The 25,452-nt window shown below is 39.0% G+C and overlaps 1 protein-coding gene and 1 pseudogene across 1 annotated transcript; both read right to left on the bottom strand.

Moving 5' to 3' along the window:
- Positions 1–6,332: 6,332 nt before the first annotated feature.
- LOC142377924 (transcription factor HES-5-like) lies at positions 6,333–8,181 on the bottom strand (annotated as a pseudogene).
- A 1,989-nt stretch (positions 8,182–10,170) lies between these two features.
- Positions 10,171–22,498, bottom strand: LOC142377528 (uncharacterized). Its single transcript, XM_075461728.1, has 6 exons — positions 22,110–22,498; positions 19,804–20,027; positions 18,832–18,934; positions 18,044–18,139; positions 17,227–17,738; positions 10,171–15,496 (listed from the first exon to the last, which is right to left on the bottom strand). The coding sequence occupies exons 1-6, from the start codon at positions 22,149–22,151 to the stop codon at positions 14,080–14,082; spliced, it is 2,394 nt and encodes a 797-aa protein (XP_075317843.1). The 5' UTR covers positions 22,152–22,498; the 3' UTR covers positions 10,171–14,079.
- Positions 22,499–25,452: the final 2,954 nt, after the last annotated feature.

The raw sequence follows: 25,452 nt of genomic DNA on the forward strand, positions 1-25,452 counted from the left end.
ACAATAAAGTACCTTTTAAACTCATTGATTTGAGTTTTCATTTTGAAAATGTTAGATTTTAACTCTCATGCCAATTAAAACATTCTTTATTAAAGATATTTGGCCCACATTCGTTCTGTTACTAACATGCTGACATAGAAGGTGGAACCAGTTTCTCACAATAGCTCCCAGATATCTCTGGTCATTGAACCAAAACTGGACTTCAGTGGATCTTTTGTGAATGAGTTTTAGATATTTTATAAACATATTCTGATAAAAAGAAACATGAAAGGAAGAAAACACCATTTGTATAGTTTGGAAATGTTCTTCTGATGAGGTGACATATGACCATCCAATCCAAACTGTATGTTTGAACCAGAAACTGACTCTAAACTCCAGCTGCATATGTGAGGGAGGGAGGATGAGGCAGCTGCTTTTTGGCACGTGCCAAATCCCTGTAGAGAAAAGTCGACTGCTGGTGGGGTTGATGGTGCTGATAGGACTAAACTCTGATCTCAAAAGCATTCCCACACTCTGTCCATTTAATGTTATTGAGATACGTTTCTACAGCCAGATGGATATTTTGAGATTATTACTTTAATACATAAAGGCTACAAGTTTCTTTGTTTTTGCAGTTTACACCTTATCAAAGAAAACTGTATGTAATGACAACGAGCCAAAATAAGCTGTCACTGAAACGTTTGGACAAACTTATAGTGTAACTACAGATTAAACTCTATGCTTTATGACTATATGTGATACCTGGTTGGAGTCTTAGCTGTGCTGCATCAATATTTAACATTTTCTCTTTCTTAGTGTTCAGTTTCAAGGAATTTTAGCAGGAATCTTGAAGTGTCAATGATATCAACCAGCTTAATGTGACACCTAATGAATAATATGTTTGCAAATTTTACATTTCTGAAAAAACTTTTTCAAGGAACTTCCAAGTCCTGCACAATTCTCAGACAATAAGCAAACAGCTTAACATGAATCCTATCACTTGAAATAAATAAATGTATGAATTGACCAAAGTCTGTGTTTCATTGTGAATTTCAGGCTCACTGTTAACATGCTTCTCTTCGGGTCAAAGGTCTGGATCTATTGTCCCACAGCGGCTCTGAGAGTGAGGTTCCTCTGCTTTCCCACACTCTGCCCTTTCACTGCTTTCACTGGAAGAACAATGGAAGTGTGCATCATTATACATTATGCTGTCATTCCTCTTTGCAGAGGAGAATTGTTTAGGCTCAATTTTTATCTACAAACAGCCACATCCAATGCTGTTCATGATTAAGTTTAGCAGCAAATGTTGACAGACGTTTTCTAAATCTCACTAATCGTATTCATACAGAGCGTCATGCAATGAATAATACCACTTCATGAAACTTACTGATGAAAGTGACGCAAAGTTTTCTTCGGTAACTTTTTTTATTATTTGTGCTCATCTCACACTCAGACGCAGGTTTGTAGTCAAAAGAATACACACGTGTAATTTCCATAATTCAAAATTTTGTTTCAAAATCATACCAGTTTTTCTTTCATCATTGCTTCATAACAGAATGAAGTCTCTCTTATAATTTTTATTAAAATTTAACACGGTCTTTTTGTCCGGACATAGTGGGTGTGTCCTGTCTTGTGGTTTGTAGTTGCTGTGAGCAGAAAGTTGCTCTCAGTTTCCCACACTCCTTTGAATGATGTGGTCAGTGCACTACAAAAGGACTTTGAAAGGAGCTTTTGTGACAGACGTTCGTCGTGTGCTCTGACAGAGACGGAGCCTGACGTCACCACCCATCTGGAGGGATATAACCTTATCGGTTGACTCAAAAGTCTGATCAAATCTTGAAATACACTCAAATGTGAGCAATCCCTAATCTCCTTTTATCAATCAAACTGGGCCGGATAAAATTCACACTATCTACGTGTTCAACATTCCAGCTTCATGAAGGGCCTGAGACAGCTGGTTGTTAAGTGTGCCAAATCCCTCCGGACAACAGTCTGCTGCTGCAGTGGTTAAAGGTGCTAATTACACTCAAATATGACCCATTTCTCAAGAGCTTTCACACACTTTGTCCGTTCACAGAGTGATTAGTGAATACCAAGTTAAAACACGGTTGTCTTTGAATAAGCAGGAGAATTTTTTAATTCAGTTTGCATGTTCTCCCCGTGTATGCGTGGGTTCTCTCCGGCTTCCTCTCACAGTCCAAAAACATGCATGTTAGGTTAATTGGTGTCTCTAAAAATTGTCCCACACTCTGACCTGTCACTGGAGGATCAATATAAGTGTGTCTCCCCTCGGCTGTAAAGTTTTGGCATTCCATTGCCCAAAACCGAGACTTGATCAGAAATTTGTAATAAGTGCTCTTTGATGCTTAAATAGACATCCCAAAAATATATCCATGAGCAAATTTGAGCAATAACATTAAACCTCTGCATATGAATACCATGACATACAGAACGAGAATTGATCACAGTCCATTTTAATGTGCTATTTTGAGATATTGTCTGAAATGATTCTGTTCATTTCAGGAAAACACACTTGTTCTTCATGTCAGAATGCTGATGTTGTCATTGAAATATTGAGAGATATTGCATCTCTCAGTTATGTATGTGAGGAATATGCTAAAACAGACATGCTGCCCCTGCGACCTGATCCCCAGAGAAGCGGCAGATGATCGATGGTTGGATGGACATGAATGGATTATTTGTCATTGTAATACAGGTATAGATAGACAGAAATGATGTTAATAAAAAAATCTTAGTTGTACGGAGCCCCTTGAGTCTTAAGGTGAAATATATTGGGGTGTCGAGAAAGCGTGCACCCGTTTTAAAAAGCGCGCTCTCATTTAACCAAACCGTGCTCTCCTTAAAATATAGCAAGCGCACGTTTACCTAAATCGTGCGCTCGAATTACTAATGTCGTGTACTCGCTGTAATACAGTCGTACTCACGTTATATCCCTCGTGAGCACAATTTACTGAAACGTGTCTTCACTTTGCAAAGTGCGCTCTCATTTAACCAAAACGTGCTCTCGTTGAAATACAACGCTCGATTTAGTAGTTTCGTGCTCTCGTTGTAGTAACAAAGTTATATACCTCGTGACCACAATTTACTAAAGCGTGGTCATGATTCACAAAACGTGTTAACGTTATTTAAGAAATGTATAGCCTAATTAAAATGGGCACAAGTAAGCAAAGCGTGGCCACGATTCCACACTCTCATAACATCATGAGCCAAATTTACCAGCAGGATATGATTCTTCACCATTTTGAAATGGACTTAATCAGGGTTTACCATGGGCTAGGTATGGAATACAAGAATATTCTTTCAACCTTGGCGTCCAGTCATGGCATCATCATGAGCCTAGTTGACTCAAAGTACTTCACACACCCTCACCTGTTCTCAAGGCTGCCTTGTAAGGCGCCCAAGTCAGGGCTGTAGCCAAAAGAAAATCCTAAAATATTTATTTGCATTCGTTAATTTTTTCCCCAGGATGAATTGAACAGCATCCAAGACACACGGAATGCACATCGCATCCGTCCGTCCAGAAACCCAGGTGTTCCGGCTGGAATACCGGATATAATGCACCTGGCTCCGCATCTGTGGGGGGCTGAAGATCATCTCTTTCCTCTCGATGAAGCCAATCTGACCGTCTGCAAGAGGAAATGCACCTTCCTCGACTCCATACCATGCGACATCGATGTATTTGATTTTTGCACAGGCATAATGCAAGAACGAGGGTTACAGTTGACAAACAGTCCAGACCAAGCACTTGAATTATACATTACATTAAGGGACACTGTTCGTCCCATAATACTTGCTTAGGCATACATTCGCCATAGCACAATGCACTTACTGTTCCATTCCAAGCAACTTCCAAATAGATTAAAAAGGTGAGATGCTCACACTGTAATGGTAACAGATTTCGTGGCCACAATTAATACAACGTGCGAACGTTTCAAGCAATTTGGATTTATTGTTGCCATACAGAATGTCGTGGGCACGTCTTACAGATCGTGGGCACACTTTTGTTTATTGTGCTCACAAGGTATATAATGTGGGCACGACTGAGGGGCAGTGAGCGCACGGTTTTAGTAAGACGAGCGCACGGTTTATGTATACGCGCGCACGCTTTATTTAGACGAGCGCACGATTTAATAAAGCGAGGGCACACTTTGAAAAGTGAGAGAACGCTTTCTTGAAACCCCCTGAAAAAGATATTGTTTGATCTCCACCGGGCTCCGTAGAAGAGTGACTTAAGTGGAGTCAAAAACTGTACTTGTAAATCAAAGTTTAAACATTCTCAGTGCATTGTAATCAGGGTTTTGGTGTAGTCATTTCTTTTTAAATAACAATGACTTTGTCACAGAACCAGTGTAACTAAAGTTTTGCTGGAATATATTAAAGCTGAAACTCCTCAAAGTTTTCCTGGAGGGCAGATGCAGCAGGTGTGTTCTTTGTCTTCTGGTTTGTACTGGTGAGCAGAAAGTTGCTCTCAGTTTCCCACACTCAGTCTTTGAATGATGTGGTCAGTTCACTACAAAAGAACTTTGAAAGGAACTTTTGTGATGGACATTGGTCGTGAACAGAGGCAGAGCCTGACGTCACCAACCATCTGGAGGGAAACCACATGATTGGCTGCCTCAAATGTTTGATCGTATTTAGGACTATAACCATTATCAAAACCTTTGTTAACTATCACACAAGAGTGGCTTCCTCCTCAGTTCGCAGTTGCTGAGGATTTAAATAGTCAGTCATCATGAATCCTTTCTTTCTTCAGGTGGTTCGAATTTCATATATATTGTCAAGAAGGGGAGGCTGAGGCAGTTCTTTCCAGTGTGCCAAATCCTTCTTTAAAACATTCAGCTGCTGGGTTTATTTGCGATGCAGTTGATGCAAATAAACTTGAACTGGCATTTGCTTCTATAAGTTGGTACATTTCATTGATTTCATTGATTCTAGACTAAAGACTTGTCGAGAATTTATTCAGGAACATAGCAATATAATGATGGGCAATTAAGAGTGCGGGTTTAGATTAATCAAACCAGAAAGTTGATGACCAGCCCGTATAAGAGTAAAATGGGGATGTTGGAACCGTATACAGAAAATATTCTGTACAAAAATTGTAACTGGCTGTTAATAATTACAAGTGAAGAAAAGAGTTACAGGACTTTTATGCAGATATAGGGTAATTAATGTATTATTATTGCAATCCATTTGTTACTTACATAGGGCCGCGTTTATTATCCCTCTTTTGCTCTCGACCATCTTCAGGGAAACTACATGAATGGTCATATAAAACGTCTGATAAAATCTTGAAATACAGTCAAATTACATCAGTCATCACTAATTATACCATATCAATTTCAACTTTTCAAGTATTGATGTGCAGAGGGTTTAAAGATCTGCTCAACATGAAAGATTTATTTCATTAGATGGCTCAAATTTCCCGTGCTCCTTCAAGTGAGAAGGGGAGGTTATAGCAGCTGTTTTATCAGGTTTACCAGGTCCTTCTGGACAATAGTCGGGTGCTGGTGTTTTTTTAATAAATTTTATCAAGTCAGCACATGCACTGATCATTTAATTTTGTATTTTTTTTATTCTTGTCCAATTTCTAAGAGAAAAGCTCTCCAAGTAGGCTATTCCTTTGAATATGTGTTAAAAGAATTCCTGGAGTCATCCACATATTTTAAAAGTTTATCACAAACAGATAATGAAATACACTGAAAGTCATTTTTGTGAGACTTTAATGGTCGGGAAGTTTGCTCTAAATCAGTTCTGTGAGATTCAGTTCTTTAATGTGATTAATGTTTGGCACATGAAAGTGAAAGTGTATGATTTCGTCAGATTTACAACTTGTAAATGGTTACAAGAAAAGAAAAAAACTGCAACACTAATTTAACAAAAACACTAGTTACAACAATTTAATTGTCTCTTTATTTAAGGCTGCTATCACACTATTGGATAATAATCATTTCTCTAATTCTTTGGAAGAATACCGGCAATTTACTGGAAACAAACACAGGATTTCTTCACCTTTTCGGTTTCAGAAACAAAAATTGCACCATGCAGATGTAACATGTCCACCACAGAGGACAGGAATGCAGTGAAATGATGTGATTAACATGGCGCGACCGCATCCAATTATAGAAAACAATGTGGAAATATAGCAATTCCACCAGTTTCATCCAGCTGTTTTCAAACAGGTGAATGAAGGCGAGTGAAGTAATGTTATATTTCTTTTGTGGGTCTCATTCTGCATCATATGACCCATAATGTGTGTGCTTTAAGATGAAAAAAATACAAAGACAAATACAGTTGAATATTTTACATTTTTGTTTATTTCAAACAAACTCAGTAAAAGAATAAAAACTCAAAATGCAGTCCCAGACATGTGATGATACGTCACAACATTAACCACGTAAAATCTCAACAAGACACAAACATCATGACATGAATCATCATTCTGTTTCACATTAAACCTTTCCAAATGAGCACAATCTGAACTTTAGAACAAAAGTAAAGAAAATAAACTGACCCTGAAACAGATCATGTTAACATCATCACACAGTGATGTGAGCAGGGTCATAACAAGTGAACTCAAAACATTTTCTTTCAAAATAAAAGTTGACTGTCTTTACAGTCAAGGCATGCTGATTATTATGCTGATGAGCTCTCCTTTTAGGAATAATTTTTACAAAAACAACTTTTAGATCTGATAATAGATCGATACAGAGTCATTATAGATTAAAAAAAAAAACAATAGTTCAAAAAAATGTCCAGCCAAAGAACAATTAAATATGTTTTATCAAAATGATAAAACCAAAAAAGTAACAAGGATGACATATCGTTTTAGATGAAGAATGCTTCCTTTTGATTTCATGTATATATCAAGAATGACGAAGGTTCTTCCTCAATATGAAAGATAATGTTGCATTTTTTTGTTTGTTTTGTTGCATCTCTGACCAATATGGTCTTTATAACTTGTCAGTCTCGTGACAAGATCTTTTCTTTCTTTACTTATAAGTTATTGTTTGTGACATTTCCTCAGAAAATACCATGTTGTAAATAAACTAAACATAAAATACAACCTTCTGTATAATCAGAAAATGTAGTCCATATCTTTGCCCGATATCTTTGTAACTTTTCTGTCTCATGACAAAATGTTTTCTTTCTTAACTTGAATGATATTGTTGTCATTTCCTCAGGAAATGTCATGTTGTGAAAAAAACCTCACAGCATCAAGTCTTCTGTACAAACAGAAATATCAGTCCAGAGAAAATTTTAAAAATTCAGTCATATATTCTTTGAACAACATGGTCGTTATAACTTGTCAGTCTCATGACAAAATGTTTTCTTTCTTAACTTGAAAGATATAGTTGTTGTCATTTCCTTAGGAAACGTCATGTTGTGAACAAAAATCACAAAATAAAGTCTTCTGTACAAACAGAAACATTAGTCCAACGAAAACCTGTTAAACATTCAGTCATGTTATCTTTGACCAATATGGTCTTTTCAGGTTTTCTGGTAGTAACTTCAGTCTGTGAGTGTCTACCACGGCCTCCAGGGGGCGCTGTTGTCTGGACTCTTCTCTTTGGTGATGCTGGTCTGGACTGTGGAGCTCAGAGGAGAGAAGTCAGCCTCTCTCTGGTTCTTATCAGAAGAAGACTGCAGCTTGTTGAAGTGGGTCAGCAGTCTTCTCTGGGACTGTGTCTCCTCATCCTCCTTTGACAGGAAGTGACTCATCTGTTGGACACAGCTGGAGTAGCCCTGATCAACAGCTGCTGAGTCCACAGCTTGATGCTGCTGCTGCAGCCGTCTCAGGAAGCAAACGGTCATCTCCAGGATGTCTGCTTTCTCCAGCTTGGAGTCTGACTGCTGTTTGAAGAACTCTGGACCCAGGAGAGACTTGAGCTGCTCAATGCTGCTGTTGATTCGCTCTCTGCGTAACTTCTCCACCAGCGGCTTTCTGAGCTGCAGAAACAACAACAAAGTCATTAATAAACATATTCAGCAGGGTAGTGTTGGTGTCAATAAAAACAATCTATTAATATTGATGAATGATTCTTCATGAATCTCATATTTACCTTGTGGTTCAGAGTCAGATGCTGCTGAGAGTTGGTCATTGCTGCAGTGATTGTAGGTGCCATGGTTGGATCTCTGTGCTGTAGAGGTCTCTGTAGAGAATCTGATCTCTGCTGGCTTCATCCCTCCTACTTATAGTCCCACATCTCCATATGAATGCGTGGGTCTTGGTCTCATTGAAGTTTCCCACAGTTTTAACCAATCAGAGCGCAGAGCAAGAGAGAATAGAAGTCTGTCCTGCCACATGTTCAGTGGTCACACTAGTAGGGGACAATAGTTAGATCTCAGGGGAACAGGTGGAGGACTGGGGGGAGATAAAGAGAACTCACTGAGATCTGTGGGAAACTGGAGAAGTGACGACTCTGTAGAGAGAGACGATCTGCTGCCTGATGCTGAGATCAATTAATTTTACTGAGCAGAAGGTCAACATTCCAGCACATTTATGCAACCACACACTCTCTTTGAATTTGTGCTAGTATTGTGAATGATTTTTTGCAATGGTTTGAAATCAAATAAAACTTTTATCCACAAATTTGTTTGTGCAAGTTTATATATTTTATGTAAAAAGTGTTTATTTCATTCATCAAATTTCTCTATTTTATTTGTATTTAGATCATTCATTTCAATCAATGCTGCAAATCAAATGAGAACGATATCAAGTATCTATGTTATTTCTATATTCATATATAAATTCAGACTATACACGCCCCTGTCAGGCTGTAGAAGGTATGTTCTCTGACTTATTTTGTTCTTCTGAGCAGAAAGTCTTCCACACTTCGTCTTGGAATGATGTGGTCAGTGCACCACAAAAGAACTTTGAAAGGAGTTCTTGTGACAGATGTTGGTCGTGTGCTCTAACAGAGACAGAGGCTGATGTCACCAACCATCTGGAGGGAAACTACATGATTGGCTGCCTCAGCGATTTGACAACATTTTGAATTAAAGTCCAACTTCCCAATTTGTCAACAGTCACATTCAAACTGTACATAATTATTAGACTTATCATAAAAATATATATCAAAGGTATTATTTTAAAAAAATGTAATTCATCAACTCATTCATTCTTATGGCTTCAACAATTTGAGACAGCTGGTTGTGAAGAGTGTCAAATCCTACTGGACAGTTCGCTGCTTCTGTAGTGCTCAAAGATGCTAATTTCACACAGTTGTCCTCAGTTTTCACACTTTGTCTTTGATCCAGTTTGCTTTAATTTCAATATTCACTTTATTTTCCCTTAACTTTTAAAGAATTTTAACAAATAGGTAAAGAAAGGTTAATTAATCAAAGTAATTTCCCTCTTACTGGAAAAACAACAACAATGAGCTTTCAACGTTAACAAAAACCTGCCGAGATCAGCAAAAAGCCATAATGTTTAAACCTTGTTTAACTTCCATTGATCTTGTTCTTCAACATTTTGAAATGTCACAATTATTAATTCAATAACTTAATAGCTGTCCGTATTATATCATAAGAGTTCCACATAATCAGAACACCACTGATATTTTACAGTGCTAACTTTACCCGCAAGCAGCGTTTCATTTTGATCCCACCACATTACCCCTTACACTAAGTCTCTTCAGGACAGAGGTCAGTATCTTTTGTCCTAATGGGGCTCTGTGAGTAGGTTTCCTCTGGTTTCCCACACTCTGTCTTTTCCCTGAGACCCTGACAGAGAACCAAGGCACAGGGGCTTGTTGGTTCAGCAATTATGTCAATTTAAACTGGAATATTAGCAAGTCTCATCGCAATCCAGCCTGCCCTTATAAAAAGTTAATAAAGAAATGATTAAAAAAATACATGACATTGTTGTAGAAGTGCACAAACATAAGACTGTCATTAATACTGTTGTCAAACACTGGTAGCAGTTATGTAAGGTTCATCCTGATTTGTGGGAAAGAAAGGTCATGTGATGTTTTCGTAAATGAACAACCCTTGAATTGTGTATGTTAATGAATCACGTTTACCTGATTAAGTCCAGCCAATAACTGAAGTGAGGACTGAGAATCCTCACTCATCTCTTCTAATCAGTTCTGAATGAGGTGAAGATGAATTGCTCATGTGTGTATTAAATTTTTAAAAAACAAACAATGTCATAGCTAATTAAAATCTCTTTATTACAATCACATGTACATCATTATATTTCAAAAAGCTTGCTTTAGTGAAAAGTACCTTTGCACAGACATATGGAGTGGGTGTTGCAGGCTGGATGGAGGATTGTCAGATGGAGTGGAACAAGTGTTGAGTTCCCCAGCAGCATATCCGCTCCATTGTGCTTTTAATTTCACATCACATGAGGACAGCAGCGCTATTTTCAGCCCTCTTTGTCCTTGTATAACGTAAGCAAAGAGGGTGAAGAGGGGTGGGTGGGAAGGAAAATTTCTCTCTTCGTCATCCATTATTCAGACTGTTTGAGTCACAGTTGAGAGAGATGGAAAACATGGAAATAAATAGGGTGCAGGTTTAATTCCAAGCCTTCTCTCACTGAGTGCTTTCAAGTGTTTTACACAAACAATTTGACATTTATTGTAATCCTCTTGTTCTCTGTCTTCTTGAGGTCAGATAAAATATCATAAAAATGGATATCAGTTATATGTCTGTACAGCCCATAGCAAGATGTTTTGCTCAAAGGTTGGAAGCACTGGGAGGCTGCACAGTCAAAAAAGAAAATAAAAATGGCATTTTCCTGGAACTCACAAGCTTTTGCACCACCTAACTAATCACCAGGTTCCATATCTGAATCATATCTTTCATTTTTTTCTTTTTCTTTCAGTATTCACTGACTTTTTATGCTTAAACAGTCAATAACGAGATAGATTACTGATTTACTTTAATTCTGTTATGGACTAGCTTGTCAGAGGTTTTGTGTGTTAATTACTTGAAACACATATGAACTATTTAATGAAACACATGTGACTAATGAGTACAATTTAGTTAAAAATTTTGAGTTTTAAAACTATAAATTGACACAGGGTTCTGCGGCAAAACATGGGGTAACAGATTGAATTGATATTTTATTTATTTAATGTTGATTTCTAACAAATTTGCAAGGAGTAAAATTAGAGAATCAGATTTGTAATGTGCCGTAACTGGGAGTCTGGATTCCGTGAGCAGTTATCCCACATGGCCAATTCAGTAATCCAGTCAGCCTCGAGCTGTGGTCCAAATTCTCTCTTCTTCAGAACGAAAAACAGGTTTAAAACCGAATATTTTGCCTGATAATGCTTTCATTTCCTGTCCTATGATAGTCCTTTTTCATTTTTGTTTTACCAAAGATATACTACCATCTAATGTTAAACAGAAGGAACTAACAATACTAAAAAAAACATTATCCTTATTCTACTTTTATATTACAACAAAACTGAGTCTGACACCAGTGCTACCAGTTGCAAGTTCCTGTTACCTTTTTCACATTTAAAACCTTATTTGCTTCCAGGCTTTATGCAAAGTTAGCTTAAACAGGTCCTGCATGTACAGAATATTTGCCCCAGATACCACAACACATAAAACTGGTATCCGTTTAAAAACACCTGCAAGACACAGAACAAGAACATTTGTCTGAAAAGTCGTGGTGTTAGTTTTAAGCATTATCGTGTCAGTGATCCTACTCATAATTCATGGATGCCACATTTAAGATTCAGAACAAACTGAACCACCATCCATGAATGCTGACAGTAATGTGAGTTTTAAATGTTCCGATACTACAATATTCATCTCTGTGGTGTATATACAGCCTCCACAACACAGTTATAAACCTACGGAGTCACATGAAAAACACCTGGAGGCGTCTGATTGCATCATCATGTCCTTAACTCCATCCTTTGTCGAACCGTGTGACAAAATCAATATGCACATGTCATAAAGACACAAAACAACAGTTTTAAAATTCCATTTAAAGAGACATAAATATTCACATTTTGTTTTCAATCTTTGAGAAAAGTAAATAAAAGTCTCACTGGCTTTTAAATAAATTAAGTAACTTTGAAAGATTTAAGGATCATAAAAACTGTTCACACTGGTTTTTAAACCATCACAAGAAAAATATTTAAATATGTCCAACACAATCACAACAAACTAATTTTTTCCTCCATAAGTGACTATGATAGTTCATAAAGAAAACATCAACACACACTGTTTTATCTACAGTTGTTCCACTGGCCTCGGTCCCTGGTACAGAAAGGTAGGGAAACTTTATATAAAACTTGTTGTGCAAAAACTTGTCTTCTTAGGTCCCCCTCATGGAAAACAATGTAAATATCTACATAACCTTTGCTGCTGCCATTGTAGATTCCAAAATTACTTTGCACTTAAGGTGTCTTGTCACTTTGTGCATCCATTTGATTTAAAACAAGTTACTGCATTCGCTGAAAACCTGACACCATCATTGTCTTATTAAAAACTAACTTGAGGTATTATTGCACATGTTCCTGAACTGCAGACTTGAAATCTGTAGATTTCAGAGCTCCTCACACTGTACCAGCTTTAAGTGGAATGTTACTGACACTGTCATGAATTCTGACCATCCTGGTCAAACAGACACTGCAGCAGTCTGCACACCATATTGTGAAGTTTTCTGGAGTTGTATCCTCTTTTTCTTGAAAACTGTCTCGCCACAGTTGACGTGTCACTGTAGATTTCAGTAAACATGCATAAACTGTTTTATGCTTAGATTGAACGGTAAACATCATTCCAACAGTAAATACACCAGCAGGAACAGAGAGCCATGAGCCATGAGGGTCCAAATATCTTATGCTGCATTCACATCCCTTTTGAACAATGAAAAAGAGGAAATCTTCTAATTATGTTCTGTAACATCCACGCATTAAGATGCCACAAAACAGTATTGTTGTTTTGACAACAGCAGTTGGTTAGCTCCAGTTAAGGTGCTGTTATCTTTTTACTTTCATCAAAGTTAGCAACCCACAGCTGCAAATAGTGAGAATAGCAAAAGAAGTGATGACTGTAATAAGTTACTTGTATGGTAGCCTTTTTAATTATTTCAATCATTTCAGATTCTAATTTTCAAGAACTGAAAGCAGTGATGGCTTTGCATCTATTGTAGCACTTTTTTTACTCGCAATACTTTTGAACTTTTCAACAAATGTAACATGTTTCACTGCTTTTTGCACATATTATAATTGTGGCATGAACAATGACACATGAATGCAGCATACAATCCAGCTCAAACACTGCAGAATTGGATTTGCAGATTCCAGTTGTGGATAAAATCCTCTGAAAACCCTACATGGCAAATTGGTCCCCATCACTGATGAACACAGTTTTATTAGTGCTGCACAAACTCTCACTGATTGATATTTTATGTGTAAACAGTTACTGTAAAAAGGATTTGGTATCAAATCTCAGTTGTCATCATCTGCATTGCTACAGTTGATATTTGTCATTGATGTAAAAGGTTTTGTTTTTTTAGTGCACAGACAGGTACCTATATCACGCAGCAACAGTATTGCTCCCAGAAAATCTCATGGTTTGCTTGAGATTTTGACTCCAAACCCCATTTTTAAAGATTTTGTGAAATAAATGTGGTGTAAGATGAAGCATGAAATACATGGTGCAAACACACACGCTCGTCTGATCTTGTTGGGCTGTTTATCATTACAAGCGTCATGCACTGAGTGTCCAGAGTGCTGTACAGTGGTCACACACCCATACATAAAGCTATCAGTTGAGGTGATGTACAGAAGTGACGATGAGGTTCCTTCTTTCTCACATATTTGTTAAAGGAACAATCCAACATTTGTGTAAATCCTCTTTATTCCTTCTTCCACAGAGACATAAGAAAATGGATATCAGTTTAACTTTTTGTGCTTCAGATACAGAGATAAAGTCCACCTTCATCATAAGGTTACCAATGGCTTTCTCTGTACTTGATGCATATATTAGCTGATATCCATTTCCCTATCTAACTCTGAGAAAGAAAAGAAGCAGGGACACAGCATGTTGTATTGTTAGTTTCAATTCACACACACTCACATAGAGTTACAGTTATATACGGTGTCCATGCAGTTAGACAGTGGTGACTGTCAACAGGGAGCTTCGACACATTATGTCCGTCTGGTTGTCCAGCCTGGTCCCATGAGTCAGCAGCTCCTCTACTGTCGTCCAGTCATCTAACATCTTTCTGTTCCTCAGACGACTCAGCTTCCTTTGACTAAGCTCCAGAACCGTGTTACATCGTCCTTCTGCAAAAGGTCCAACTCCTCTGCTTTCCAGTATGCCTCCATCTCCAAAAGAAGTTCCTCCCCTGCTCTTGCCATCTCGCAGAGTCCCTCCTCTGGCCTGCAGCTGCTGCTGCCTTTGTTCCCGGGCCAACAGGAAGTGTTCCCTCCTCTCTGTTCGACTCCAGTACCGACCCAGCAGCATGTCAGTGTTGGTCTCCTCGTCGGTGCTCATCCCACTGCGTTCATCAGCCAGCTGAGATGCCCGGTCTCTGAGCAGCTGGCTCCTCGTGATCCGTGTGGTTGGGTTGGGTTTAGAGCTTGGATTAAGTTTTGGATGCAGACAAGAACTGGGATTAGGGCTTGAACCAGCATTCATTTGTCCTTTCTTTGCATCCCATCCAACAGCAATTCCAGTCCCTGTGTGGCCCTCCAGGGTGCTGTAGAGGCCTCTCCCTCCCCCTACGCCATGTGAGTGACGGCTGGCTGGTTTTGGCCAGGTGTCATTCACGTCTCCAGCTTGAAGAGGATGGTCCAGACTCAGGAGGTGTTGCTGCTCTCTGGATCGGCTCCTCTCCAGCTCCACATATCTCTCTCTTTCCTTCTCCTCCTGAATCTTTGTCTCCCTCTCCATTTCTTTCTCCTGTTGCATTTGTCTGTTCTGTTCCAGCTCCAGCTCCCTTTCTATGTCTCTGTCCCTTTCTGTCATCATTGGCTCAGGCATCAAGCCTCTTTCTTGCGAGTGCCACCAGTCATGGTGACTGATTTGGCCGTTAGAGTTGTTGTCATAGCATCGCTCGTGGCTTTTGGCACCCCTGATGTGAATAGCTGAATGTTGTTGAGGTGAGAGGGCCATACCGCCTGGATGGGAAGCCATCATACCTGTCACTAGCTCACCTTCTTCTGGAAGGCCTGGTGGCAGGACGTTATGTGGCGTGACACCTCCACAGTGGTGCAGGGTTGCTGCGCAGTAGGAGGGTGATGCTGGGTGGCTAGCCCGGCGGCGGTACTCCTGTGGAGGAGGGCGATGGTGTAGTGTTCGGCTTCTCCTCAGCATCCCTACTGAGCTTGATCCCTGGTGATGGTGCTGCATGGGTACATGGGGTCTCCGATGGCTGGAGGGGGTGCTGCAGGTGGAGAGGACTGGGCCAGTCATCCGTGAGACCGCAGCATGGTGGTGGGAGGGGTTGAAGAGGGCTCCACTGCTGGAGCTGTGGCGGTTCAGACAGGGCCTATCAGCTTTATGGAACTGAACGGATGAAACCCTGGAAATATACACATCATAGTAAACAATCAAACAGCTCAAAAATATTTCAAACAACAACGTCAAGGGGTGGTTTCATAAAGATGGACTTTAGTTTATCATTTGGTTCCGTTTAGATAGATAGCCCATCTTTTGCATGAAGCAATCTTTACTGATAAGTCATACATTTTTGAAAAATGCAGCATCATCATAAATATGATATGTTTTCTGCACCTCCAATACGTTGAAGTTTGACAATGCAAACAAAGTTTTTTAAGGCAGAGGTTTTGTGTCACATGACAGAAACCACGACAGAAGCTGTTTTGTGGTAGAGAACTACAGCAGCAAAGTATTAAAAACCAATCAATTGCATTTTGATCAATTTAACATTATACTGTATCAATTTCTAAGAAAAGTAGAGGTTTTTAAACACAAATATGCCTAATTCAAATGTACAATTATGCCACCAGTGTAGCTTTCACTTACAAGAAGGTGGCATTGGGGTTAATGTGGTTGTGACTTTTTTTAGGAGGTTGAATGCATCGAATGCATTGAATGCCATGACGATGCGTCCAAGTTTCATGTCAACATCAATCAAAATGTAGCTCATCTTGCTCATTGTTTCCAGAGGGAAAAAATAAATAACCTGCTGATGCAAAGTTATAACATTGTCCTTTTGTCCCAGCTTAACAGAGAATTCAGCTATCAGTTTCAATTAGGATGCACTTTGATTAGGTGGCACCTTCTCTGGAAATATTACAATTCTAAACTTATGATCAAGTATCTGGAGGACGAGGTCAGTTCTGTTAAATGTAGAAAAATTGGTTTTATATTTGGCCTGAACTAGTTAAGATAATTTTGGTTTTCAAAAAGGTATGAGATAATATTTTTTACCACATGGGTAGACAGCAGTTTTAAGGCAGATAAATCAGACAAAATTAGCCCTCAAATGGTTTTAACACCCAAGTTTAAAATGTTTTTAACTGGTTCGAACTGGTTTAAACTGGATACTTATCTGTCTAAACTCTTTTACTATTTTTGTTTGTTTTCTGTTGTTTTTGTTCTTTTTTTACAACAGGTTTTAAATGATTTTGATCAGATTTTGATTTCATGTAACTGTATCTTAAGGGGAAAAAACTTGTTTAAGCCAGGGTAAACCAATGACATACTGATGTTGATTTGTAGATCTTAGACTAATCTTAGAATAATTTAGCTTGCCTTGTCAACTGTTGTGGTCTGACAGGAGTTACAGATCATTTAAAGCATAAACAGTTTATTCCTTAAGGCCATTCACACTCCTAATATTTTTATTGTCCCAATGCATCAACCAGGAGAAGCCTTCATAAATTTGTTATATTGCAAATAAAAACAGCAACAAAGCAGTTCTACTCTTTTACATTCTAATTGGTTTAACCTGGGGACCAAAATGTGCTGTGCCTTACATTTTATTGTGAGCCTTTAAAATAGCAAGGGAGTTACCATGAAAAGATTCTTGATGAAAAGCAAAAGCAGAAAACAAGCACAAAGGATTAAATTGCCTCATTTTTAGCACTGTTACTAAACAATTGGATATATCTATCTATTTCTGCCTGATCGTTATTCTGAAATCTCACTTTTCTGGGTGATGGCTTTTATGTAGTTTGAGAGGAACAAACAGGAGCAGTGAATTTAAGACTGATGTGGCTATAATACAGTATACCCATCTGGCAGGCCTTGTGAAACAAGCCCCATGAAATCTGCTCTTCTAATTACCTGAAAAGTCCAGGTGGTGGGATATCCATGACAGGCCCAGCACCCTCCTCCATCCCATGCTGCAGGTGCTGATACTGAGGTTGTACTGTCAGTGCCTCTGGTATGGCCTCGAGCAGCTCACGGTGGCTCTTGGGACAGCTGTCGCGCCTCTCACGCCTCTCACATGGTTCACCCTGATGTTGCAACCTTGCATTGTAGAGACGCATTCGCTTCTCCAGCAGCCTCTGGAAGTGTCTGAACTCCCCAGTGCTCACACTATAGAAGCCTGAGTCGCTGAGCTCTGAGGAGATGAAGGACTCTGAAGAAGGAGAGCCACCTCCGAAACCCCCACACCCTCCTGGGGCAAGAGTTCCATGTGGATGACAGTCCTCTAGGCCTCCCTCTTCAGTTTCTAGTCCTGAGAGGTCACCTTGGTGGAGGGAGCCATCAGTCCAGCCCAGACCACTGTCCAGCTCATGGTGCAGGGGCATGAAACCAAGAGGCTTCTCGAGTATGAAGTCCTCATCATCAGTCTACAATAACAGACACTCTAAGTCTCAAGTTCATTGTACAAAAACTATTCAAGAGTCACAAATAACTGTATGTTTTATATGTTATGTGTGTGGTAGCTCTGTACAAACTGAATACTAACTGGCAATGAAAAGAAAAGATATTTGGAAGGTACATGGTTGAAAATTGGTTTCATTCTTAGTTTATTCACGTTGTTTATTCAAGAAAAGTTGTGCATTTGTAAATTGAGGCAAAATTGTTTTTTCATCAGTATCAAGTATACTTTTGAATGTTTTTCTTTAACTGTAGAAAAACCCAGTTTAGATACCTGGCTGTGGCAGCTGGTAGGCTCTTCTAAGTCAGCTTTGCAACATCTCATCAGACAGTTCTGTTCCTTTGGTCTGCGGCCAGTCAGTCCTAAATCCTGAGAGATTCAAGAAGTGAATAAAGCAGATAAGTCTCACTTTTTGTTACTAATTCAAAAATTCTTGGTCAAGTCAGGGTCTGCAGTACCCACACATTGTCCTATATGAAACTGTTTGTGAGTTATACAAGTACATGAAGATTTTAACAGAATTTGTGCATTTTGACAAAAGAAAAGGGTAATTGTAATACAGCAATAGAGATGGAGACCAAAGAAGACAGATAAGGATGAAATAATTGAGATGGTCAATGGATGAACATTTCAGAATATTCAGTTGATACTTTGTTTATGTGGTGTTTGGCAGTGATTAACCAGAAGAGCTGCAGTAGGTTCTATACACAGAGCCAATAGCCCCTCGAGCCTTTCTGAATTCATGCAGCTTTACACATTGCAAAAATTCAATCTTAGCAGTCTTTTTATTTTTTTTATTTAACACTTTAACAGACATTCTGCTTGGTAAGGGATGACACATTTAAAAGCTGTTTCATGACCTCTTTGACTACCATCGATGGCTGATGTTTGTGACTATTGATCCAGAGAACAGACCAATCAACTGCATGAAAAGAGCTACTGAGCTGCTCCACAATGGCAGCAGCAGCACTCTGTTTCAGATCATTCTTAGTAGATAGTTGCTGCTGAGATATAACATTTATTTCCAGGTTACTCTGTGTTTGTGTCTGTTTGAGCGTTACCTTGTGGCTGATGTCCACAGTGTCCTGTGGGGAGCTAGACAGATAGTTATATCGTCCTCCCTCACGGTGATCTTGTGGCAGAGGCAGGTGAGCATAAAAATGTCTAAGGACCAAGAGAACAAATTCAGATATTTTCAAGATGCTTTTACAGTCTAGCTATTGAGTAAGACCAATATATTACAAAAAAGATGGAGACTCTGTTATTTCTGCGGTGGATTTGTTTACAGGAAAGACATTTTTCACAAAATGCAGTCAGATTGCAGTCCTTTCAATCATGACTATGGATTTGCAAAGTTTTGCACTTTTGAGGATACAAGATAGTGAAACCCTTGGAGAGTTCGAGTGATTCATAGATGCAAAATTTACATTTGGGTCTGTTACATTATGTAATATGCTAATATGAGTTTCCTCATGACTAAACACAGTTCATTTACTGAATCAAACTGAAACTCTTGGCTGAGAACACAAGCTACATTTTAAACTGGTTTGAATATCAAGTATTTAGCTATTCAATCTGTACCAAAGCAGAAAAACACACATTTTCATAAGAAAATAAAGAATTAGATGCTTCCTATTTTCTTCTTCAGACAAAGAAAGTAAATTTACAAATTCTTTTAAAACACTATTGCTATGTAGTCTTTTATTTTCTTTTGTGCTATTTCAGAAATAGTATATTTTGAAATATCTTGATGTGAAATATCCAGACATTTTGAAATGTGTTATTGTATCGTGTGGACTTTTTGCAGTTTATTGCTACTTCCTGCATAGCTATATAACCATCTTCAGTAAAGTGGTCATTTTTCTGTTCTGTACTTTCCATTAAGACTTTATGGTGTGTGTTTTGGCAGTGATTCAGTATGACACAGTCAATGTGAAAAATGTCAGATCAAGTTACAAACATCAGCTAACAACTTTCTGCATACATTACCCTTCACATTTCACTGGGTATGATCATATCTCCCATGTGCATACCTGTCTTGGTAGGATGGACTAGATGAGTTAAGACCCGCCCCCATCAGTGGAAGGGGTAGGTTGAGGTGATGCAGGTTGAGGGGAAGGGGTTCCCATGATCCTCTATCTACCTCGCTGCTCCGCCCCCTCTGGCCCTTGATCTGCAAGGTGATTGGACGCTGACTGGCTGCCAGGATCCGCAGAGCATCCCGCTGGCTCAGGTTTGCTAGACTCCGCCCACTCATCTAAGACAAGAGGAGAGACCGAGAAGGGAGATTATGTTGGGAAACACCTGGTCATTGATACGTCCAACTGATGGAGAGCAAGATAACTATCTTGTTCTGTTGATATCTGTAAGTCAAATATTCACTCCTTAAGTGTTAGATATTTCACAATTTTCTCTATCTAACTTGTGTCTCTTGTTTGGAATCTTGCACTTTGTAAACCCATCAACTACAGTCTAATGACTTTGTTTTTTGAGGCTCTCAGTGCAGACAACAAAAGAGATTTGTTTAACATAGAACTGATATACAGACCAAGATGCTCTGTTTGGTGGGACAGACTTTGTTTAAATGGAGATATGGTTTTGAAAAGCTTATAAAAAAAAGTAAATTGTCATTAGACTATTGCCATTGGCTTCAAACTTTGGGTCAACATGTTCTGTTTCTTTTGCCTTTCAAAGAATGTTTAATTTCATCCATCTAAAGCTTCAAACATGATTAGTCAAATGATAGATGGGACAAACAGAAACCAGAAAGCTTTCTGTACTAGAATAGATGTCACTTGCATACATATTCTTCAAATGAATATGCAGATTTTTTTGTCTTCGGAGATTGGGATGCATTACACTGAATACCCCAGCAAATGTATTTTATAACCACAAAAACTTTGTGTTTTACTGTATTTTCTGAGCAGTAAATGTGTTCTGAGAAGGTTTATCTCAAACATTTTTTTTCTAGACAAAAATCCATTAAGATCAGAGGCACCTTCTTAACATATAAACTGGTTTATGCAAATAAGGCATCGGGTCTCACTGGGTTAAAATCAAGCAACTTAGCACAGTTGTGCCCAGCTCAACACATGACTTGTGACGAGTTTGTGCCTGAAATAAGTACCAAATGTCTGTGGACGAACACATCTGGCAATAAAACTTCCAAGTATTTAGCTATCTGTTTGTTGGGTGGTGGTCTGAGCTGGATTTGTGTGTGCTAGTGTCAGCTCTCAGGCTACTTGCTGTATGCAGTGTCATGAGGTAACAATCTGCTTCATGGGTAATTGAGTACTAAAAAGAGGCAGAGCCTGCAGAAGAGATGGGTGGAGTGCAGCTGAGTGGTTCACTCCACACCCTAACACAGGTCGGTATGAACACAGGTACAAATTCACGGTGGAAAAGGAGCTGTTGTGCCATTTCTGTGTTATTTAGACCAAAGTCTGTCACAGATGTTTATTTAGGAACTCAGTAAATTGTGTCAGCTTGTGAAAAAAAAAGGTCATAATATGCCTCCTTTAAAAGAAGAGGCAGGTTTCCCTAATGTCTTGATGCTACACACTGGCATCATGGGAATCACTGGAGGGATTCTCCGCTCCAGCCACGCAATGTGCATCAATCTACACCACTATCAAATTTATGTACGGACACTGCCATTTTTACCACTCTTTTTAAGGGTGTAAACACACTGCAGCTGCCACAGTCAATGTTACACAGATTGGTGATATTCCTGCCTAATTGTAGATTTACTGACACAAAGGCAGTTAAATTGTGATGATCAAATATAACGAATATGGACATGATGGCCATGGTTGCAGTAAAGGGTTAACACTTACCGCCAACATAAATCTCATTCTACTTTATGCACACACGCACTTGCAGCTCAGCAGCCATCAAATTAGATGTATGAACAGTATTGTTAACTCCAGCACATCACAACCATGAGTCACCCCTGCTACATTCAACTACACACACACATGCACACACACTTTGAGCAAAGAAGCACAAAATGGCACCTGTGTGTGGAGACAGAGGATGGCAACAGAGCAAGTGTGAGCCTCCAAGAGATCAAGATGACAAAAATGAACCATACTTGTGTGCAAAACATGAAAATTCGACAGATTTACAAAAACAATTTGAATAGACAGTGAAAAGGTTCATAAGCAAACAAATTATATTTATCGTCTACACATCTACAAACAAACATAGAATCCTGCAGAAATCATGATGCCATTTTGCATCCACATACACACAACTCCATTTGATCTACTTCAAATGAGAAGTCATAGAACACACACAGCTTCATTTATACCACTCAAGTAGGTCTTTGCTGGCTCACCGTTTGGTCACCCATCCATGGTCCAGAAAGCCAGCAGCCCATCGTCACGGCAACAGAAGACAGCTGGCCTGAGTCTTGTGAAAATCAGCAACGCTCCTGCTTCCTTCAGCAAATCGTCTTTTTTTCCTCCTTCTCCTCCTCCTCACACTCTCTCTTCCTCCCCTCCGTGTGTCTTTTCACTGTCACTCTTTCCTTAGCATCTGTTCTCTTAACACAGTGGTCCAAGCTATACCTCGTCTTTATATCCCTCTTTTTTCTTCTTCATCTATTTCTTCGATGTTTATCCTCCCTTTTCTTCCTTGACATCTCCAGATTTAATCATCTTGCACACACATCCAAACACACACACACACACACGACATGCATGCATGCAGCGCTGCAATCATAGAAATATGCGCAGGCTGGTGGTTTCAGAGATGGAGAGGGAAACACGCAGTCACACACCAAGAATGGTGTTTGATTGGTGGGCTTTAAAGAGTCATCAGCCAATCGTACGCAGTGTTCTCCCTGTGGATGTTTTCCTCTGTGACTGAAGCTCCTCAGCAAAATCTAATGCAGGACGCAGCCTCTACTGCAGGAATACACACAGTAGCAGAGGAAACACACCACCCAACCATCCATCTTCTAGCTGTTCATCCAGGATCCCCCTAGCAGAGGTGTGCTGGGAGATGTAGTCTATTCATGTTGTTTACAAGAGATTTTGTGTTTCGATTTAATTAAAAATCCAACAAAGTCTGCCTAAATCCTAAAAATGCTTATTTCATTGATAGATTTATTCATGAATAAAGATTTGACTATTTAATTTTTTAGATCAGATATGGAAAGGATGGGATTTTGGATCAAGACTAAACTGACCACGTGATCCATTTTAAGGACCAATTTCTGCTGTTTTTTATACTGCGCCGTGATAGCCTAAACCTGACTTTGATTTAGCAGATTACATTTACAAAAAGTGGAAATACAATGAATTTTCATCAGAATACAATTTTTGATCTTTTTTATTACCTGTTAAAGAAGTACTCTGTGTGCTGAAAACTGATGATGGCTCTTGATCAAGTGTCAGTATTTCATAAGTTGGGAATGAAAATGTGTTTAATTTTGAACAGATAACGAAGATAGTTCCTCTACTTTTTAACTTGGAGATGTGCTGTCCATCACCTCAGTCCATCTTACACGTTTTTGCATTTTGTTCACAAGGATATGATATAAATGATCAAATTAAGTAAGATAACCTAATTAAAACAAAACAGAATTACAAGTCTTGCAATCAACCAATAAAAATCTTAATTTAAAAAGTCAAGTACTGAACTGATCTCCTCAGGCAGCTCATTCCACAGTTTAGGGGCTTGTTTGCAAGCTCTGTCGCCTCTGGTCTTCTGCTGAGCCGCTGGTACAAATACAAGTCATCTCCCTCAGGATCTTAGTCTATGTACAGACATATTATGTACTAAAAGGTCACATAGAAAGGCGAGAAGCCATGAAGGGCCTTAAAATTCAACAGTAAGATCTTAAAAACAATTCTAAACCATACTGTGAGCCAGTGTAAGGAAGCTAGAACAGGTGTGACAGTAACAATCTGCTTTCATGAAAGGAAATTACACATTTTGTTGTTCAAATTGGATTTTGTGTTTAGTAGACATTGACTGAGATTAGAAAATAAAGTATGTATGTCAGATGAGGAATTGCTGAGTGATGATCTATGAGATAAAACATCTAACATTGTGGTGGTGAGGTAGACACTTTCTTGAGTATTACATCAAAATGAGAGGAAGAGTTAGAAGAGGTTGAGGTGTCATGATTTAAATTCTGGACTTTCACCCAGGAGGCTGAATCCTGTCTATTTCATGTTGTTTTGTAGTATCCTAATGACTAGTTTAAAGGGGATAGAGAATCAAAATCGTCTTTTTCCCGTTTTTGGTGTTAGTTCTGAGTCTCCCCGCTGTGGGGAGTACACACGAAGTGCCAGCAAGTGTCAGAACCTCTGTTTCAAGTACTCCCCTTTTTTGAATATCCCCCAGAATATCCCCCAATCCGTTTTTGTGAAAAAGTGATGTGATATTCATATATTTTTATTCTTTATTTTTTATTATTACATCCTATGTTACATGTTTGCACCTTACGCCGCAGCAAATTCCTAGTTAGTGAACACTGTTCACTAACAATGGCAATAAAACAAATTCTGATTCTGATGAGCTTTCTTTTCAGTCAGTGTATTACTCTATAGCTCTGTTTTCAGTGAGAGCCAAGGGCAGCCAATCAAGCATCGGCAACCGAATAGCGCCAGCACCTACCTGCATTTCATAATGAGGTTGCCAGATAAGCTCTGAAACGACGCCAATAAGGGCAAACACGCATTCTAAACCCAGCATAGTAACAGTTGTTTCAGAGAGCCTTTTAGGGAGGTTCTGAGCCATTACAGACCCAACCAATTTTTTGGGGGCTACATATCACATCACAGAACAAGGATTAATGCCCCATTCAACCTTTCTCTATCACCTTTAAGTTTCCAGACACTTTAGCAAAAACACTTAAACACACATTACGGTGGCTTTGGTTAAAATAGATCCTTTCACAATATAATAACAGTTGTTGAATAACAGCAAAGATAGACTTTGACTGTCTAAGGTTAACAAGTATTGTGTATTTTTATATCTAAGATTTTTGCAATAAATTGCTAAACTTAGTTTTCACTTAACCATAAAACTAGTGAAGGACACCAGAAAATAATGAGAACAGACTCTCCATCTGCACAATGAATTAAAGTTGCAGTCGGCAGGTTTTCAAAATTGCGAGTCTAAAGTCGGAAAATTCGAACTGATACAACTTTCAGGTCCCTCCCCCAACCTCTAACAAGCTCCGAATCGCCCCCCAAACCCCTCCCCCTCTGTGGACGAGGTTGTGCACTTGAGTTCACACCAGTGTGAGCGCACACAAGCTGGGGCAAACTCACGCTCAGCAGCGTGTACACAAGCTGTGATTGACAGGTAGGATTCCTCCACCCTAACTTGATTGTTTAAAAACAGCCGGGAGCGCTCGGTTTTTGCAAGCATGATTACAGGCTTCAGAGGGAGCTACAGATTTCGTTATTTTTCCTAAACAGCCTATTTAATATTCTACTTCCAGAATCCCATGACAGTTCAAGCTAATATGACTAAAAAAAGTTGCCGACTGCAGCTTTAATGAGTAACCAGCAAAAGTCTTCACAGATGCGATGTGAGCTAAAAGAAATTAAAATACTTCTGACTTAACATCATAACATTAAATGCTTGTGATCTAATAAATAATTAATTCAGCTGAAGCTGTGAGAGGGGTGTCCCATCATGCTCACGACAATGGTCATCAG

The sequence above is a fragment of the Odontesthes bonariensis genome, chromosome 3 (genome assembly GCF_027942865.1).
Source record: "Odontesthes bonariensis isolate fOdoBon6 chromosome 3, fOdoBon6.hap1, whole genome shotgun sequence".
Taxonomy (NCBI): Eukaryota; Metazoa; Chordata; class Actinopteri; order Atheriniformes; family Atherinopsidae; genus Odontesthes; species Odontesthes bonariensis.